The sequence below is a fragment of the Sapajus apella genome, unplaced genomic scaffold (assembly GCF_009761245.1).
Source record: "Sapajus apella isolate SASKATOON/1434 unplaced genomic scaffold, GSC_monkey_1.0 scaffold3, whole genome shotgun sequence".
NCBI classification, from domain to species: domain Eukaryota; kingdom Metazoa; phylum Chordata; class Mammalia; order Primates; family Cebidae; genus Sapajus; species Sapajus apella.
In genome coordinates this window covers 36,454,382-36,472,904 of record NW_022436943.1, presented here as the reverse complement: position 1 = coordinate 36,472,904, position 18,523 = coordinate 36,454,382, and the positions used below count along the sequence as shown (strand labels likewise).

General features: G+C 33.0%; 1 protein-coding gene across 6 annotated transcripts in view; it reads left to right on the top strand.

Moving 5' to 3' along the window:
- The window catches only part of CSMD3 (CUB and Sushi multiple domains 3), a 1,239,477-nt gene that overhangs the window by 855,893 nt on the left and 365,061 nt on the right, over positions 1-18,523 (top strand). For all 6 annotated transcript variants that reach the window (XM_032246339.1, XM_032246357.1, XM_032246370.1 and 3 more), the window contains one exon: positions 13,589-13,758. In XM_032246339.1, the coding sequence (XP_032102230.1) occupies positions 13,589-13,758 (170 nt within the window). The remainder of the gene's footprint in view (positions 1-13,588; positions 13,759-18,523) is intronic.

Below are 18,523 nucleotides of genomic sequence, written 5' to 3'. Positions count from 1 at the left end.
TTTTCTTTCCTAGTTGTTCTGGCTAGAACTTTCAGTGTTATAGTAAATAGAATTGGTGAGAGTGGGTATTCTTGTCTTGTTCCTAATCTTGGAGGGCCAAGCATTCAACTTTTCAATGTTTGATGTCAGCTGTGGGCTTCTGAAATATGACCTTTATTGTGTTTAGATGCATTCTTTATATTACCTCATCTTTTGAAAGTTTTTATTATGAATGGATGTTGAATTTTGTCAAGTGCTTTTTCTGCATCTATTGACATGATAATTTTGGTTTTTATTTTGTTAATGTAGTGCATCATGTTTATTAATATCTTTATGGTAAACTGAAGCATATTGCATTCCAGGGATAAATTTAGCTTGATCATGGCACCGTTGAATTTGGTTTGTTAAAATTTTGCTGAGGATGTTTGAATCTATGCTCATCAAGGATATTAGCCTGTAAATAATTTTGGTCGTATCTTGTCTGGCTTTGGTATCAGGTTAATATTGGCATTTTAAATGAATCTGGATGTTCTTTCTACTCTTCAGTTCTTTAGAAGAGTCTGAGAAGGTTTGGTGTTAATTATTCTTTAAATGTTCAATAAAATTCTACAATGAAATCATTAATTTCTGAGCTTTCCTTCAATGGGAGATTTTTAATTATTGATTCAGACTTCTCACTCATTATTAATTGATTTATATTTTATATTTGTTTATAATTCAGTCTTTGTAAGTTGTGTGTTTCTTAGAATTTATTCATTTATTCTAGGTCATCCAATTTGTTGGCATGTAATTGTGATGGTAGTCTCTTATGATTCTATTTCTGTGCTGTTAGTTGTAATGCCTCCTCTTTCATTTATGATTTTATTTATTTGAAGCTTCTCTCTTTTCTTTAGTATAAAGTTTGACAAATTTTATTTTTTCAAAATACCAACTCTTAGTTTGTTCACCTTTTCTATTGTTTTTCTAATCTCCATTTCATTTCTTTCTGCTGTGATCTTTGTCCTTTTTTTCCTTTCACTTACTTTGAGCTTAGCTGTTTGTTTATTTGTTTGTTTGTTTATTCTTTTCTTTTCACAGTGGCTTGAGAGGTAAAGTTAGGTTGTTTATTTGAGATCTTTCTGTTTTCTTCATGCAGCCATTTATCACTGAAAACTTCTCTCTTGGACAATGCTGCATTCCATAAGTTTTGGTATGTTTCCTCCTTCATTTGTCTCAAGATATTTTCAAATTTTCCTTTTGATTTATTCTTTGAAACATTTATTGCTCACAATCATGTTGTTTAATTTCCATATATTTGTGAGTTTTCTAGTTTTCCTCCTGTTACTAACTTCTAGTTTTATGCCATTAAGTTGAAAAAGGTCCTTGGTATAATTTCAGTCTTAAATTTGTTCAAATTTTTTGTGGCCTAGCATGTGATATGTCCTGAAGAATATTATATGTGCATTTAAGAAGAATGTGTACTCTGCTGCTGTTGGATGAAATGCTCTGTTAGGTGCGTTTTGTTTGTAGAGTAGTTCAAGTACAGTGTTTCTTTGTTAATTATCTGCCTGGATGATCTAGGGTTCTTGAGGTGAGGCGTCCCATACATCTCCTGGTAGCCTCTGTGATGGAGTCATTGGAGCTATTAGTAGTTTCTGCAGCCTCCATTCTCTCCTTCCAGCTTCTCCCAATTACTGAGCAGTATCAATCACTTCAGGATTCTAGGTGAAGCAAGAAAGAGGTATGTCTATTAGGCAGTGTCCTGCATGCTGAAGAAGTCAGGAACTCATTCGCTATGCTTTTACTTTCCATGTAGGAGAAATCATGGGCTTTGGGGGATTCTCTTGGCACTGAGCTGTGCCACCCTGGGGGAGAGGCGACATTAGCAACCTGATACTGTTCTTCCTACCCTCTTTGATAAATCAATTTTTGAATTTTATGGTGTCATAGTGTGTTGGAACTTCTCCACTGGACTTCCAAACAAAAGAGGTACTTTTGTTTGTAGAAACTTGTCTAAATTGATGCTGCTTCAGAGAGTGATGGTATATGCTCCTGTTTCACCATCCTGTCCTAGTGTTGCTTTAAGTGTGAGGTACAGACCTGTATCTCTGCTTTAAAGGCCTAAACTTATTAGAATGAAGGACAGAATTGACAGATTATGCTAGACATTCTTTGTGATAAATTAATAGCAATGAGGCATAATGTAAATTAATTATGATTATGTTTGTGTAAATGAGCCTTGAAAACAGGTATTTTTTCCAACTTTTATTTTAGGTTCAGTGGGTACATGTGCAGGTTTGCTACATGAGTAAATTGCATGTCATGGTTGTTTGGTGTACAGATTATTTCATTCCCAGGTAATGAGCATAGTACTTAATAGGTAGTTTTTTTGATCCTCACCCTACTCCCACACTTTGCCCTCCCACCCTTCACTTGGTGTCTATTGTTCCCTTTATTGTTTCCACATGTACTCAATGTTTAGCTCCCATTTATAAGTGAGAACATGTGACATTTGGCTTTCTGTTCCAGTATTAATTTGCTTAGGATAATGGCCTCCAGCTTTATCCATGCTGTTGCAGAGAACATGATTTCATTCCTTTTTATGACTATGTGGTATTCCATGGTGTATATGTACCACATTTTCTTTATGCATTTCACTATTGATGGGCATCTAGGTTGATTCCATGTCGTTGCTATTGTGAATAGTGCTGCAATGAACAAATGTATGCATGCAACTTTATGGTAGAACAACTTATACTCCTTTGAGTAAATAGTAGTGGGATTTCTGGGTCAAATAATAGTTATCTTTTATTTTGTTTTACTTTTTTCTTTTTCTTTTTAATTGTACTTTAGGTTCTGGGATACATGTGAAGATCATGCAGGAGTGTTGCATACATACACATACAGCAATGTAGTTTGCTGCCTCCATACCCCGTCACCTACATCTGGCATTTCTCCCCGTGTCATCCCTCCCCAACATCCCTACCCTGTCCCGCTGTCCCTCCCTTGGCCCCCCACAACAGACCCGAGTGTGTGATGCTGCCCTCCCTGTGTCCCTGTGTTCTGATTGTTCAACACCCACCTATGAGTGAGAACATGTGGTGTTTGATTTTCTGTTCTTGTGTCAGTTTGCTGAAAAGACATATATGAGGCCAACAAACATATGAAAAAATGCTCATCATCACTGATTATTAGAGAAATGCAAATCAAAACCACATTGAGATACCACCTCACACCAGTTAGAATGGCGATTATTAAAAAATCTGGAGACAACAGATGCTGGAAAGGATGTGGAGAAATAGGAAGACTTTTACACTGTTAGTGGGAGTGTAAAGCAGTTCAACCATTGTGGAAGACAGTGTGGTGCTTCCTTAAGGACTTAGAAATAGAAATTCCATTTGACCCAGCAATCCCATTACTGGGTATATACCCAAAGGGTTATAAATCATTCTATTATAAAGGCACATGCACTCGTATGTTCATAGTCGCACTGTTTACAATAGCAAAGACCTGGAACCAACCCAAATGCCCATCAATGATAGACAGGACAAGGAAAATGTGGCATCTATGTACCACATCTGTGCAGCCATAAAAAATGATGAGTTCGTGTCTTTTGTAGGGACATGGATGAATCTGGAAATAGTTATATTTTAAATCCTTTGAGAAATATCCAAACAGCTTTCGAAAATGACTGAACTAACTTACATTCCCACCAGCAGTGTAAAAGCATTCCCTTTTCTCTAAAACCTCACCGGCATACATTACTTTTTTATACATTTATTAATAGCTATTCTGACTGGTGTGAGATGATATCTCATTATGGTTTTGATTTGAATTTCTCTAATGATTCATGACGTTGACCATTTTTTATATGCTTATTGGCCACATGTATGTCTTCTTTTGAGAAGTGTCTATTCATGTCTTTTGCCCATTTTTTAATAGGATTGTCTATTTTTTGCTTGCTAATTTGTTTGTTTCTTATAGATTCTGGATATTAGACCTTTGTCAGATGTGTAGTTTGTAAATGTTTTCTCCTATTCTGTTGGTTGTCTGTTTACTCAGTTAATAGTTTCTTACTGTACAGAAGCTCTTTAGTTTAACTAGGTCCTTTTTGTTAATTTTTTAATTTATTGCTATTGCTTTTGGCCTCTCCATTATGAAACCTTTGCCAGGATCTATGTGTTGGTGTTTCTTAGGTTTTCTTTCAGAGTTTTTATAATTTTAGGTTTTACATTTAAGGTTTTAATCCATCCTGAGTTGGTTTTTGTATGTGATGAAAGGAAAGAGTCCAGTTTCAATCTTCTGCATAAGCCTAGCCAGTTATCTCAACACTACTTATTTATTGCATACGGAATTCTTTCCCTTTTGCTTCTTTTTGTTGACTTTGTCAAAGATTATACTGTTGTAGGTGTATGGCTTCATTTCTGGGTTCTCTAATCTGCTCCATTGGTCTATGTTTCCATTTTATACCAATACGATGCTGTTTGATTGTATTGAACTGTAGCTATTTCTATCAAACTACCAATGACATTTTCACATAATTAGAAAAAAAACTATTCTAAAATTTCATATTGATGCCAAAAAAAAAAAAAAAAAAAGAGAGGCCAAATAGCCAATGCCATCCTAAGCAAAAAGAACAAAGATGGAGGCATCCTGCTACCTGACTTCAAACTGTACTGAAAACAGATCTTAAGGTCTTCTGAGGTTGTTGAATATTCACTATGAGTAATGCAGTAAAAATCTCCCTTTCCCCTCTAACTTCCAACTGAAAAACTGCTCACTTAACTGAAAATTTGTGTATTACAGTTTTAAAAATTTTAAATAATGCTGATTTTGGAGAGCAGAAGTGGGAATGGATGATGATCTTAAGTTGAAAAAAAATTAACATTATTTATTCAATAAAATCTGAATCAATATTTAGCTTAAGTGGCTAGATTTACTTAATGAAGATTTTATTTTCTATAAAGTAACTTCTAACCTGGTTTTATTTTATTTTTGTTTGTTACCAATGCCTTAACTTACCTAATATACACATTCATCATACAGTTGACCCTTGAACAACACAAGTTGAACTGCTCAGGTCCACTTATATGCAATTTTTTTTGATAAATATATTTGAAAACTTTTTGGAGATTTGTGACAATTTCAAAAAACTCACAGATGAACCATGTAACCTAAAAAAAGAGGAAAACTTAGATATGTCATGAATGCATTAAAAATATGTAGACATCTATTTTATCATTTACTACCATAAAAGTCACACAAATCTATTATAAAAAAAGTTAACATTTTTCCAGACTTACCAACACAAACACTTACAGACTATACAGGGCACATGGAGAGGAAAGTAAATAAATATAAAGATGCCATATAAAATCACAATTGCAAAAAATTAACTGCAGTACATACTGTACTACAGCAATAATTTGTTAGCCACCTCTTTTTGCTTTTATGGTGAGCCCAAGTGTTGCAAGTATTTGATTAAAGTACTATGTGACATCAGTCATCTCCACATGAGCAATTTCTCTCTCCAGAAAACTCCATAGTGCAGTAAAATGTGATTTGTATAAGTTCTCACATACTTTTTGTTGTTTAATGCAATACCATAAACTGAATAATGCCATGGGTATGAAGTGGCACTATCAATTCTGGAAGTACTCCCAAGAAGCAGAAAAATATCACAACATTACAAGAAAAATGTGAACTGGGCTGGATGCAGTGGCTCACCCCTGTAATCCCAGCATTTTGAGAGGCCAAGGTGGGCATATCACTTGAGACCAGGAGTTCAAGACCAGTCTAGCCAACATGGTAAAACCCCTTTTCTACTAAAAATACAAAATTTAGCCTGGCATGGTGGCACACACCTGTAGTCCCAGCTACTTGGGATGCTGAGGCACGAGCTGAGATTTTGCCACTGCACTCCAGCCTAGATGACAGAGTGAGACTTTGTATCTCCCTGCCCGACCCCACAAAAATGTGAATTGCTTGAGATGTACCATAGATTGATGTCTGAATCTGTGATTGCCCACCATTTCAGACATTTAATTCATCTTATAAGCTGATAACACAAACGTATGGTATCAATAAATACAGTACCATAAATAAATTTTTAAAGTATTTTCTTGATAACATTTTTACTGTAGCTTACTTTATTGTAAGAATATAGTATATAACACATATAACATACAAACTATGTGTTAATTGACCCTTATTTTATCAGTGAGGCTATGGGTCACCATCAGGCTATTAGTAGTTAAGTTTTGGGGGAGTCAAAAGTTAGACATGAATTTTCAAATGCATGGAGAGTCAATTCCCCAACCCTTGAGTTGTTCAAGTGCTGATTATATTATAGACTTTTCTCTTCGAACGTGCTTAAAAAATCGTTTGGAAGTTTGTTTACTATAACATTTAGATGATTTAATTAGATATTGGGGATCTCCCAATAACACAAAAATCAGCCTAACATTTAATAATGTTTGGCTTATTTGCTTCCTTATCTTTTTATTAAAATTTTTAAATAGTGACCACTCTAAAGGAAAAGAAGAAAATGCACAGAAAGCTATTTGCTCCCATTGGCCTCCCTTTTTCCCCATCCTACTAGGGAACTTTGTTAAGCATAACTTTGTTATGCTTAACCTGAAACTTGTATTTCATTCTATAAAGAGAAAAATTGTTTTAACATCCCTAATACCTATGGTTTAAGATTAAGTTTAGTTTTAAGCATTTAATAAACTCATTGCAGATAGCATACTTCCATGGTGCCAAGGGAGTTATGAAATTAGAAGGGACACTATATAATAATATTAATTGAAATAAGTAAAACTAAAAGTTACTCCTGTCTTTCCTTTTTACCCCAAGTACCAGGAAAATTAATATGTTTAAATTGAATTGCCTTCTTCCCCTGAACTTGCCTTTTCTCTTCTCAGCCAATCAGAACTCCACCCATTCTTCAAAGTGCAACCAAAATGCTACCTTCTTGATGAAGCATTCTCTGACTTTTTCATCAGAAGCAATGTCTTTCTCCTTAAACCTGTGAACATTATCTCTTATTTTCTTGCACCTTTTGCTTTGTAGCATAGTAATTTACTATATATGGAGAGAGAGAGAGAGAGAGAGAGAGAGTGAGAGAGAGAGAAGGGAAGGGTCAGTCTTCCTGGAGAAGAGGCCTAATCCTTGCCTGCCATGTCCAGGGGCTTCGAGCTGCAGCTGGGGGATGGCGGTTCCCAGGTGGCCCGGTGATTGGCCGCGGGCCGCTGCTGGGAATAACAGACAAGAGAGTATCCAGAAGACATGCCATTCTTGAGGTGGCGGGTTGTCAGGTGCGAATCAAACCGATACACACAAATCCGTGTTTTTATCAGTCTTCAGAGAACAGTCAGCTCATACCATTGAAGAAAAATCTACCGTGCTATTTGAATCCTGGAGATAGTTTTTATTTGTTAGTTGAAAATACGTTTTCTGCATTCTATCTATACGTTCTGAAGTGGAAATGGAATGTACCTTAAGATGAAGAAATTGAGACACAGAACGTTTAAGGCTTGCCCAAGGTCACAACTTAATACATGGCAGAGGTGGGATCCAAACACAAGCGTTTCCAGAGTTGATGCTCTTACTGACTACCCCCTGCTGTATGAGAATGCTTGCTATAGCACTCATTTGAATTGTGAAAACATCTGTAGAAAGGCTAAATAAATTTGGTGTATAGTACTATATATGTATATATATATATGTGAGAGAGAGAATATGTGTGTGCGTGTGTGTGTGTGTGTGTGTGTGTGTGTGTTCTCTGGATAAACCCTTTTGTCTGTGGCTTTGAAAAAACAATTCCATGGGTACAAATATGTCTAGCTGCTTAGTGTATTTTACTTGACATCCAACAGGCATACCAAATTTATCTTGTGCAAAAATACATTCATCAGCATTATAATCAAAGCCACTCCTTGTATTCTCTACCTTTTCCTCTCTTTCATGCCCTCACATCAAACTTGTCTCCAAGTTCTATAACTTTTACTTTTATCCCCAAGACCTAATACAGTATCAGACATGTCCATAGTTATTTTTATTAAGAACGTTATTTTTAATAAATAACTGAGCACAGTAGGCCTTTAATAGCTTTCATGGAAAGCAGAAGAGATGAAAAGGCAATGTCAGGTTATAGGAAATAGTCCATATTTTTGACTGAAAATGACACATTTGATTTTTAAAAGTTTTGAACTTAAGCTCTTCAATTATGACTGCAAGTAACACACAAAAATAAAATTATATTGGTAGTAACAATTACCCTAATTCTGCATGGTATAAAATAATGATAGAAAATGCATTAAAAACAAATGCTTAAGGGAAAAAATGACTATGAAACTTCTTTGAAATTCTTCAAAAGTCTTTTTAAACTCTTGATTTATAAATAACTTTAAGTAGCACTAATTTGCACTTGGATACATACATGTATCGTATTTAGAGAAGCTAAAAGGAGAAAGCCAGTTAAGTGCTATTATTGCCTAAGACGAACAAAAGAAAGTAGAAACAAGACTTTATGCAAGTAATACTAATGGATTTTTATGTTCTCAGCATGGGCATAAGGAAATTAATATCTCTTTCTACCCTACAATTTCTATCCCATTCTGAAAATCCAAGTGTTTAAAATGCCTATTTAAGAAAACAAAATATTTTTGACCGAAAGGTAGCAGGTTGTTTAATACTGCCAAGTTGAGAAGGCATCTTAGGAAAAGTGCTCTTAAAAAAAAAAACAAGTTAATCTTATTAACACATTTTGCCATATTTCACAATTTTAGATGCCCCATTTAAAAAAAAAAGCAACTGATATCTGTGAAATTGGCATATATCTCACAATCAATAAATATCATAGTATATTGGCAGCATTTTTGCTTTTTTAGAGACATAGATACCATTTATATAATCAATGGTATCCTCATTTAATGAAATAAAATCTAGATTACATTTGGAATATAATAGGCTCAATTAGCTGACAAAAATGAAAAAAAAAATCTAAATTCACATGCAGGAAAGAAATGATTGATTTTGATTTAATCCTTATATGACCCTCCATGAGCAAAATCACATATTATCATTATTTTTCTCCTTGTAATAATTAAACATATGGAAAAATATATTTCTGCTTAATTCTACACCTTGTTTGACTTACATACCATATGTTTATGTTGGGAAACATTCTAAGTTTTTTGAACAAACTAAATCAAGTATATTTTGCCTGCTTTCACAAAACAATTTAAAAATAAAGAGACTCAATGGTAATGAAAATTAAAAAAAAAAAAACTTGTGAACTTTACTGATCATAGACATTTTTCAGATTTCCAGTCAAATTTCTGAAAACCATTTTAACAGTTTATCTGAAAATATATGACTGTATGCACACAATAGATGCTACCAGATTTTCTTATCCCAGTAATAGAAATTAATGATTCATGGGCTTATCTGTTTATTGGTTAGTATGAAAATACTGAAATTCAATGGGTATCCCTACTCTAGTGAATTCTTCACTTGTAGCAGTGACTCTTATCATCAGATTTCAGGACACATTTCTTTCCCACTCCAATCCAACTAAAGCCACATTTATCAACATATTGTTTTATATTCAGCAAAGACTTTCATATTGGTAACTTGAATAGATATCCTAATCGGCATGTTTAAATAAAAAAATATTTTATATGAATAGGATTTGTTTTTCAGAAAAGTCATCATATACAATGTGTACACTGCACAGAAAATATTTATATGCTGAAAAGAATGCTAAGTACTGATTCTCCAAAAACATTTTCCTAACACTGCTAGATTATGTAATGTTTTTATATTATTAATTTTTGTGTTTTACAGATGATACCATCCCCCAGTTCAAATTAGAGAGAGGAAACATTACTGCCTATTAATAGCTTTACACTGATTATTTTGTAGGAAATCCTTTATTATCAAACATAGGCTTTATCAGTTAGTGTCATCAGTTGTCAAGAGCATAAAATTCACTCTAGGCCAACATATGAGAGAAACAAGGTCCTGGGCTTATGTTAAGATAGGAAGAAGTGTGATCACCTCACCTCCAGAAAACATTGCAACCATGAACCCTGAAGCAGTGGTTTTCTGATCCAAAATCTCAATACATTTTATAAACGTAGCTCATTCTGTCTCCCCTTTTGTTCTTCATAGTCTGCAAGCAATATTCCAAGCCTTAAAGACAGAAGTATTTCTCCATCACAAGAACAAGCAGCTCACACCTAATGACTTCTCTATTTCTACACACCTAAGAAAGAATATTTCTTCCCCTATCATACCAGATAAACATCCTCAGAGACCTATCTTTAGATTAATCTTGCACAAAGAAAGCTTTTTCATACCAGGTCTTTCAGTTCCGAGGATCTGTCATGATCTCTTCCATCCTCCACCTCCTCCAATAATGTTTTTACATATGTTCCTTCTATTTGGAATATTTTTTCCCCACTTGCCTTCTCCCTTCATCCTTAATTTACTCATCCATTTTCAAATTGCAGTACTTCAGAGAGACTTTCCTGACTATTCAGGACACATCAGGGCTCTCAGTTTTATGCTTTCACATAATGTTGTATTTGAGTGATTGTGTGACAAACATCCATCTTACTTTCCACTGGAAAGTAAGTCCCATAAGAGCTTCAACTACTTTCCCCACCACCCAGTAAATAATAAATATTTCATGAATATCTATGAAATCAATCAATTTATTTTTTACAAATAAGAACATTCTATCATTTGCCTCTAGCCACTTCAAATATCTTACATTACATTCCCAACCAAACAAATAAATTATTTATATTACAATGATCTCATAGTTTCTTATTGTGACAAATTTTTCACACACATGTTTATTTTACATATACAGGGATACCCATTGAATTACGTTATTTTGTATAGCACCTGACTGAAAACCTTAACATGGACATAATCTTCTGAGTCACAGATTTGTGACTATTCAGTGATAGTGGTATACTGTCCACAAACGTCACTTTTTCAACTAGCCTTTACCAGGTGGATCTTTAGGACCTCCTTTACTCAAACTCCTCTTTCTCATGTAATTGACATTTTCATATATAACCTTGTCTTCCCTTGTATCAACAAACTATGCTACTCTCTTGCAGTTAGCTGTTCTGCTGCTTGTTCCTTCTCTCAATTTTAACATATTTTAAGAATATTCAGTCACAGTTTGCCAATACTTATCTTCTCAGTTTAAATAAGCTCTATGAAAACTTGCTATCATAGTCATGTTATATATAATGAAAATCTTGAAGTTATGATATTTTTTCTGGACATTCATAAGCATGCAACCATGACTATTATTTGTGAGAATTATCCCTGATATTATAATGTGATGTTGCTTTTTTAAAATTTCATATACTATCACAGCTACCTGATGCTAAAAATAACCGTAACCGTTTAATTCCTATCAAGTAATTTTCCTTATGGGCCTTAATTTTCTTATTCATCTCTTTTGGGACCAGAGGTCATGTTCACATGCAGAGAAAATAGCATGTTCAAAGGCTCAAATTGTGAGACTATGGCCAAGGGCCTGTAGTAGCTCAGGATAGTTAAATTGTATGGTCCATGGGAGAGAAAGGTAGGTGATAGCTTGAAAGGGATGCTGAGATCACGTTTTAAATGGTCTTGTATGACATTCTCTTGATTTTCACTTGCTGATGATGACTTATTTTAGCAGAAACCACAAGATCAGATATGCAATTGAAAAATATTGTGTCAAGTTATTACAGAGAAGAGCCAAAACCATTTATATTTTCAAAGCCTCATGATTTTTTAAAATAATTTACATTTCCTTCTAAATAATCTAATTGACAAAAATATATGTTCATTCTAGATCACCTGTATTATCTGGAATACATTTGTCTTCATGCCCCCATAAATATACCTATATTCTAACAAGCTAATAGAAAGAAATAAGGGAGATTTAATGTAAATTATTTCTGTTAAGTTATGGACTCCTGGCATTCTGTTGCATGATACAGATGAAATTTTCTCAGCAGTTCACAGAGGCATAATATGAGGGAGAATCAATTATTCTATGCTGTTACACAGCACAGAATAATTAAAGGTGTAGCAAACTCCAGAAGCCTACACTGGAGCAGCTGTTACCTGATCAACATTGCCAAAGGCAATTTAATTTTAGGAAAACAAAATCTTATGCCACATTAGATATATGTTGCTACTTTTTACTTTATTGTTTTTGTCATTTTGTTCCTGTATTTGTAAACTGGTTTGGTATTATAATTGTATGCAACTAAAAGCATAAGGACCTATCTATTTGTTGAACGTGTTTAAGTAACATTAAAATCAAAATAATTTAAATCAATTTTGGAAGTTTGATTTTTTTTTTTCGTCTTTAAAAGGAATTTGGAGGAACCCTTTATTGTGTAACACTGGCTGTTAGTATCACACCATTCGTTTTTATTATTATTTCACACAATGTTTATATTATACTGACTGCTTCTTGATCATTTTTATTTCATTAGACTTTTGTTTCTATTGCTTTGTTTTTGTTAATGTTTAAGCATTTAAAAGGTAAAGCAATTCATTATTCACCTTGCTGTCTACTTTCTCTGACTATTCCCATAAATCGTTATTTTAAAAATCTTATTTCTAGAAAATAAAAACTTGCTTTTTTTTCATTTTCAGTTGAATATTTGAAAATGTAAATATTTTTGCCCTATGGTTTGGAAAATGAGGTAAATTATTAGATAAGATTGAAAGCTGAGTTCACTGAATTTCTGAAATATATTTAAGAATTGTTAAGACTTATTGCTTGCTTTTGCAATATCACCACCGCCTTTTATATTGAAATAAATCAAAATCAAACTAAGATTGTTGAGAAAGTCTCACTTTTTCCTAGGTGTTTAGATACTTTCTCTAATTTTGCAAAATTTGTCCTGGAGGGTTAGCAGTACCGTTTTATCTATTATGAGAATGCCTTAATCTAGTCCATTTTTCGAAATTGAGAAAGGTGATATAATTTCCAAAGATGCCAAATTTGTTACAATTATTGGTTAGCTATTATTACCAGGGAGTTTAACTATTATACCAGTTTTCAAAGATAATGTAATATTTGATTCCCTTTTTATTATTGAAATTCTTGTGTGAGTGCAGTACTGAGTATTAAAAGAAAAAAGAAGGGTCAAATTAATTAAAAAGGTAAAAATGTTTTAAAAGATCAAATTAGAATCATTTAAAACCAAAATTAATATATTTCCTTTTTATTTAAAAGAGTTAAATTATAAATTTAAGTGTATTAAATTTATCAGAAATCTACAAATGCAAAATAGATTCTTAAAATCTCGTTCTCATCCTCTCCTGTGCTATCCTTTAATCCAGGGGGAAAATTACTGAAACTATTGTGTATTTTCATTTGTACACAAGTGCCCTGTCCATGGGCTGTAGTCTCTTCCTCTCACATGTTATTTGAGGAGGAAATTAATCATTTACAACATAAAGGCATTCTGTATATTATTTTTCTGCTAGGCATTAGATAAAATAAAATGCATTACACTTCCATACATGACATTGCTTGAAAATGATACTGCTATTTATTAAACTGTACTTCAATATTCTGTTTTACCTGCAGCTGAATGTGGTGCATCTGCAACAAATAATGAAGGAATTTTGCTCTCTCCAAATTATCCACTCAACTATGAAAACAACCATGAATGCATTTATAGTATACAGGTTCAAGCAGGAAAGGGAATCAATATTTCAGCCAGAACATTTCATTTAGCACAAGGAGATGTTCTTAAGGTAGGTGAACTGAGACATACTTGTATTTTGACCATTTTTAATCATTAAGTATACATCAATAGACAAATATATATACCTAAATATGTGTGGTTATGTATATATCATTAACCATAAGTTGATTCTGCCATTCACACATTCAAATTGTACATTAATTATTATTTTCCTTTTATTATTTCCAGTGAAATAATCTGTTTTGTTTCCAGGGTTTATTTGTAATAAAAGGTAAATTTTTATTTTATTATACATAAATTTTAATGTTTCAGTAATACGAAATAAAAAAGCTTTGATGTCCAATATCTTGTCTAATAAATATCATGTATAAAACATCATCAAATGACCACCATGCAATGTGATAGTCATTCCTTTAAGAAACATAATAATGTTTTGTTTCTATTTGTATCCTATTGTCTATAAAGTAACATTTATTTTTGTTAATATATGAAGAATCTTTTGCATTTATGACTACAGATACATTTTATGAATATATAAGCCTAACAACTTAATGTCTATCAATTAAGAAAAGAAAATAATTTGTTGATAATGACTATTGGTGTAAACATTGTTTATTTAAACAACTTGAAATAATCAAATGTTTACTTTTCTAAAAAGATTATATTTTGGCAAATAAATATTTTTATAGTTGCTGATTATATTTTTGATATAAATATGTTGGTAAATGTAGTTTATATTGATTATTAGAGTACAATTAAACACTACCAAAAATCACATTTAAATATGTTTTTCAATGATTATATAGTTTTTTCTAATTGTTAAGGTTTTCTTAAGCCAGGTGAAACATTTATTCTACTTATGTTTTCACAAATCTTGAAAAACCAATTATGGTATCCCAAATTGGCTACAGCAGGATAATTCTTTTCTTTTCTTTTTTTTTTTTTTTTTTTTTTGAGACAGAGTTTTGCTCTTGTTGTCCAGGCTGGAGTGCAATGGCACAATCTCAGCTCACTGCAGCCTTCACCTCCCAGGTTCCAGCAATTTTCCTGCCTCAGCCTCCTGAGTACCTGGGATTACAGCCATGCACCTACAAACCTGGCTAATTTTTTTGTATTTTTTGTAGAGACAGGGTTCCTTCATGTTGGTCAGGCTGGTCTTGAACTCCTGACCTCAGGTGATCCCCCCGCCTCGGCCTCCCAAAGTGCTGGGATTACAGTTATGAGCCATCGCACCCGGCCGAGAATTATTTTTTAAGCAATGATTTTAACGTTATTAGTTAGTTTCTTTTTTAAGGAATAATATTATTTCATAATTGATCTCTCTCTAACAGAATAACACGATATGCTTTTAAGATTTGTATAGGCTTTGGGGAAACTTTCCCCCAGTGTATCTAGATGTATATAATTTCAATATTAATTTAGGACTATCATATGCACTCTTATTTTCTGCATTTTTCCCCAACTGGCAACACAATTCACTTTGTAAAACTCTTCTACCTCTAATTCATTGCTTGGGTGTTTCTGTTGAAATAAGTTATGTTTGTTCAATGGGAGTCAACATTGAAATTAATAGGATGCTTGTACGTAGAACTTAGACTGTGCTTTTATTTTTTTCAAACTAACTATGGGGAGGGGGTTGTATCAAGGCATAAATAAGATCTGTGAGCTGGTCTAGCTGCTACTCTATATTGCACAGCCAACAATATAAACATGTATTGGTGAGCTAAAGTTCAGGAAATGTTTCTTCACATCTATCACTCCTGCCTATTATTGCTTTTTCTAAAATATTTATTTGTGATGCTTAAAATTCATCCATTTGTTTTCTATACTGATATTATTTGGAAAATTTATTTGGGATAACAGATAATTATTTTTAATAATAAAATAAAACTTTCTACTGAAGGTCTTACTTATTTGGAGTAAAGCCACATACATTTCTCATATATGTTACCTTGAGAAGGGTGGAGCTTCAGTCATAAGTGACAACAGGAGGGGATTTAACAGGGAGCAATGAAAGAAGTCACACGCACACAAAAATACTCAATTTAAAGCCGTTTAATGGATTTCTTCAAATATGGATTTCTCTTATATGTGTAAAAAGTTAAAATTTTATGTCCCCAACAATTTTTAAGGATTCTGTAATTTTCCAAGTATATACAATCCCCAAAGTTGAAAATATTATGTATACTAAATATTACAATAGAAACACACCAATTCAAATATTATATACTAAATATTAGAAACACGCCTTCTACTCAAAGACTTGCTGAGATTTATTTTGAATTGTTACTTAAAAACAATTTCATCAAGCCACTCTATAAAGACAATTTAGGGTGAACTTTTAGATTCCAAATTTTTCTTCTTTATGGTCTCTCTGCCAGAATAAGAGGTAAGATGCTTAATGTTACCTCATTCTTCCCTTTAATCCCATGGGCAACTGTTAGTTAAAAGATACCCTTTGACATGGACACATTATATGCAAGCAGAAAGTTGAACACTTAAAAAGACATATGATTAATTCTCAAAAAGTATGGAGCCCAAAATCATCTTAGGGTGAAAAGTTATATGCAAGCAGAAAGATGAGCCCTTAAAAAGACATATGATTAATTCTCAAAAAGTATGGAGCCCAAAATCATCTTAGGGTGAAAAGTTATTTGCCTAACTGAAAACTAATCCTTGAAAGTTAATCCGCCTCTCCAGTACTTTCTAATATTAAACCTAGTGGATTAGACTACAATATAATAAGAAATCAAAACAAATAGCCCATTATAGAACCCTCTGCCCCTTGACTGAGATAATTTAAAATCATTGCCTTTTCTTTTATGCCATAGCATTGATCACATTTCTTGGAATTAACACTGTCTTGTAATCCTTATATAAGAATCAAGTTTAGGAGGAGAGATTTTTTTTCTGGTTTCATTTACTATGTGACATAATTATATTGGATTCTGACCAAAACAAAAATAACAGTAACAACAATAATATGTGTGTGTAGCATCATCTATTTCCATGCAAACATTCATGTACAACTTTCATCTCTGGGAGTTCACTGTCCAGGATGGCACTCACGTGTTCACTCACCTGACGTCTTTTTCCCTCTCTCCTTCTCCTTTCTTTCTATAAAGACCTTTAGTTATTTAAAGCCACACCAGTGAGTCCCAAGAGTAAACCATCATATGACTCCTCTAGTTTTGTTTTGTTTTGGTTAAGTTTTGATTTCTGGCACCTCTTTCAGGTTTTGTGATTCAGTTTGTCTACATGTGGGAATTTGTATTTTTATAAAGCACTCTAGGTTATCTGATGACAATCAATGTAGGAATTATCATTATATCCTTATTTTGCTCCAGTGTTAAAATGAAGAAAGTTCATACCTCAAAATATTTTGCTGTAGTGTTTTAAGGGTAACAGACTGTTACTCTAATAATAAAAATTGACCTCAATATTACTAGATAATTTTAAGTCATTAACTTTATACCAGATTGAAATTTTTTTTGTAAAACTTTTTTGTGTGTTTGTGTCATTTGTCAAAAGATGATAAATAATTTTGATACCATCTGAAAAAATCTTATTTAGGCAAACAGAACATTTTCTAGCCATGAAAAAGCAATAATAATAATAATAATAATAATTGAAATAAAATAAAAATTCCAATGGTGATTCTAACTTAAAGTGAAAAGGAAATTTTGCTGCATCCATTCTGAATTGAACAAAAAAAATGGTGCAGAATGATCATTTAGGAATCTCTCTTTTTTTTTTTTTCAAATTGCTTACTAAATTGGTATTTTTACCTGTTCAGTATGAACAACCTTGGCTAATGATGTGTTTTTACAATGGTGAAAGAACAAATATGTAACCTTCTATCCATTATTGTATAGGAAACTCTTATACTTTTGATACCTTGAACTATTAATGTTTACATATGGGAATAGTAAGTGTGGTAAGTGACAATTTTCTTGGATGCTACTTACTTATTTTTGGAAAATTTTTAAGGCAATAGCACAGGTAGGTTTGGATTTCACTTGACACTGAAGCTTTAAGGAATATAAAAAGATATATGAACTGTATTTTGTTTATTAAAAAACCTTTAATTTTCACATTAAAAAGAAACTTTGAAACATATATGACTTAAAGTACATTAACAGAACAGCACAACCAATGCAAAATCTGCTCCAACCTGTGATTAAATCGAGCTTCTGTCTAAATGATCTCTCCCTATTTCCGCTTGAATGACTAATTGGAATTTCAAAGTTTACCAGTCCAAAACACGCATCTCCTCTCTCCTCATGTTTCTCTATTTCAGTAGATAGAAACTAGTTACTCAAGGACGAAGAAGATTTCATTCTTGCTTCCTTTTTTCTTTCACACTTTGTATATTGTCCATCAGCAAATCCTCTGTGGTCCTTTTCCTCAAAGTTCCAGAACCAGTAATTTCCCACCTTTGTAAATTACCTTGGTCTAAATTTTCATCTCTCACTTGGATAACTGACATTGTTTCTAACTAATCACCCTATTTCCACCATCTTAGATCATGTGAGCTGTTATAACAGAATAACATAGATTAGGTGGCTTATAAATGACATAAATATATTTTTTGACGTTCTAAAGGCTGGTAAGTTCAAGAATAAGGCACTAGTAGATTGTGCCTGATGAGGGTCATCTTCCTCAAAGAGTCATTTTCATATCGTTGACTCCATGGTGAAAGGGATGAACAAGCTCTTAGGGGTCTCTTTTACAAGGGCACTTATTCCATTTATGAGATCTGCCCTCATGACTAGTTTGCCTCCCGAAGGCCCCACCTCCTAATACTATCACCT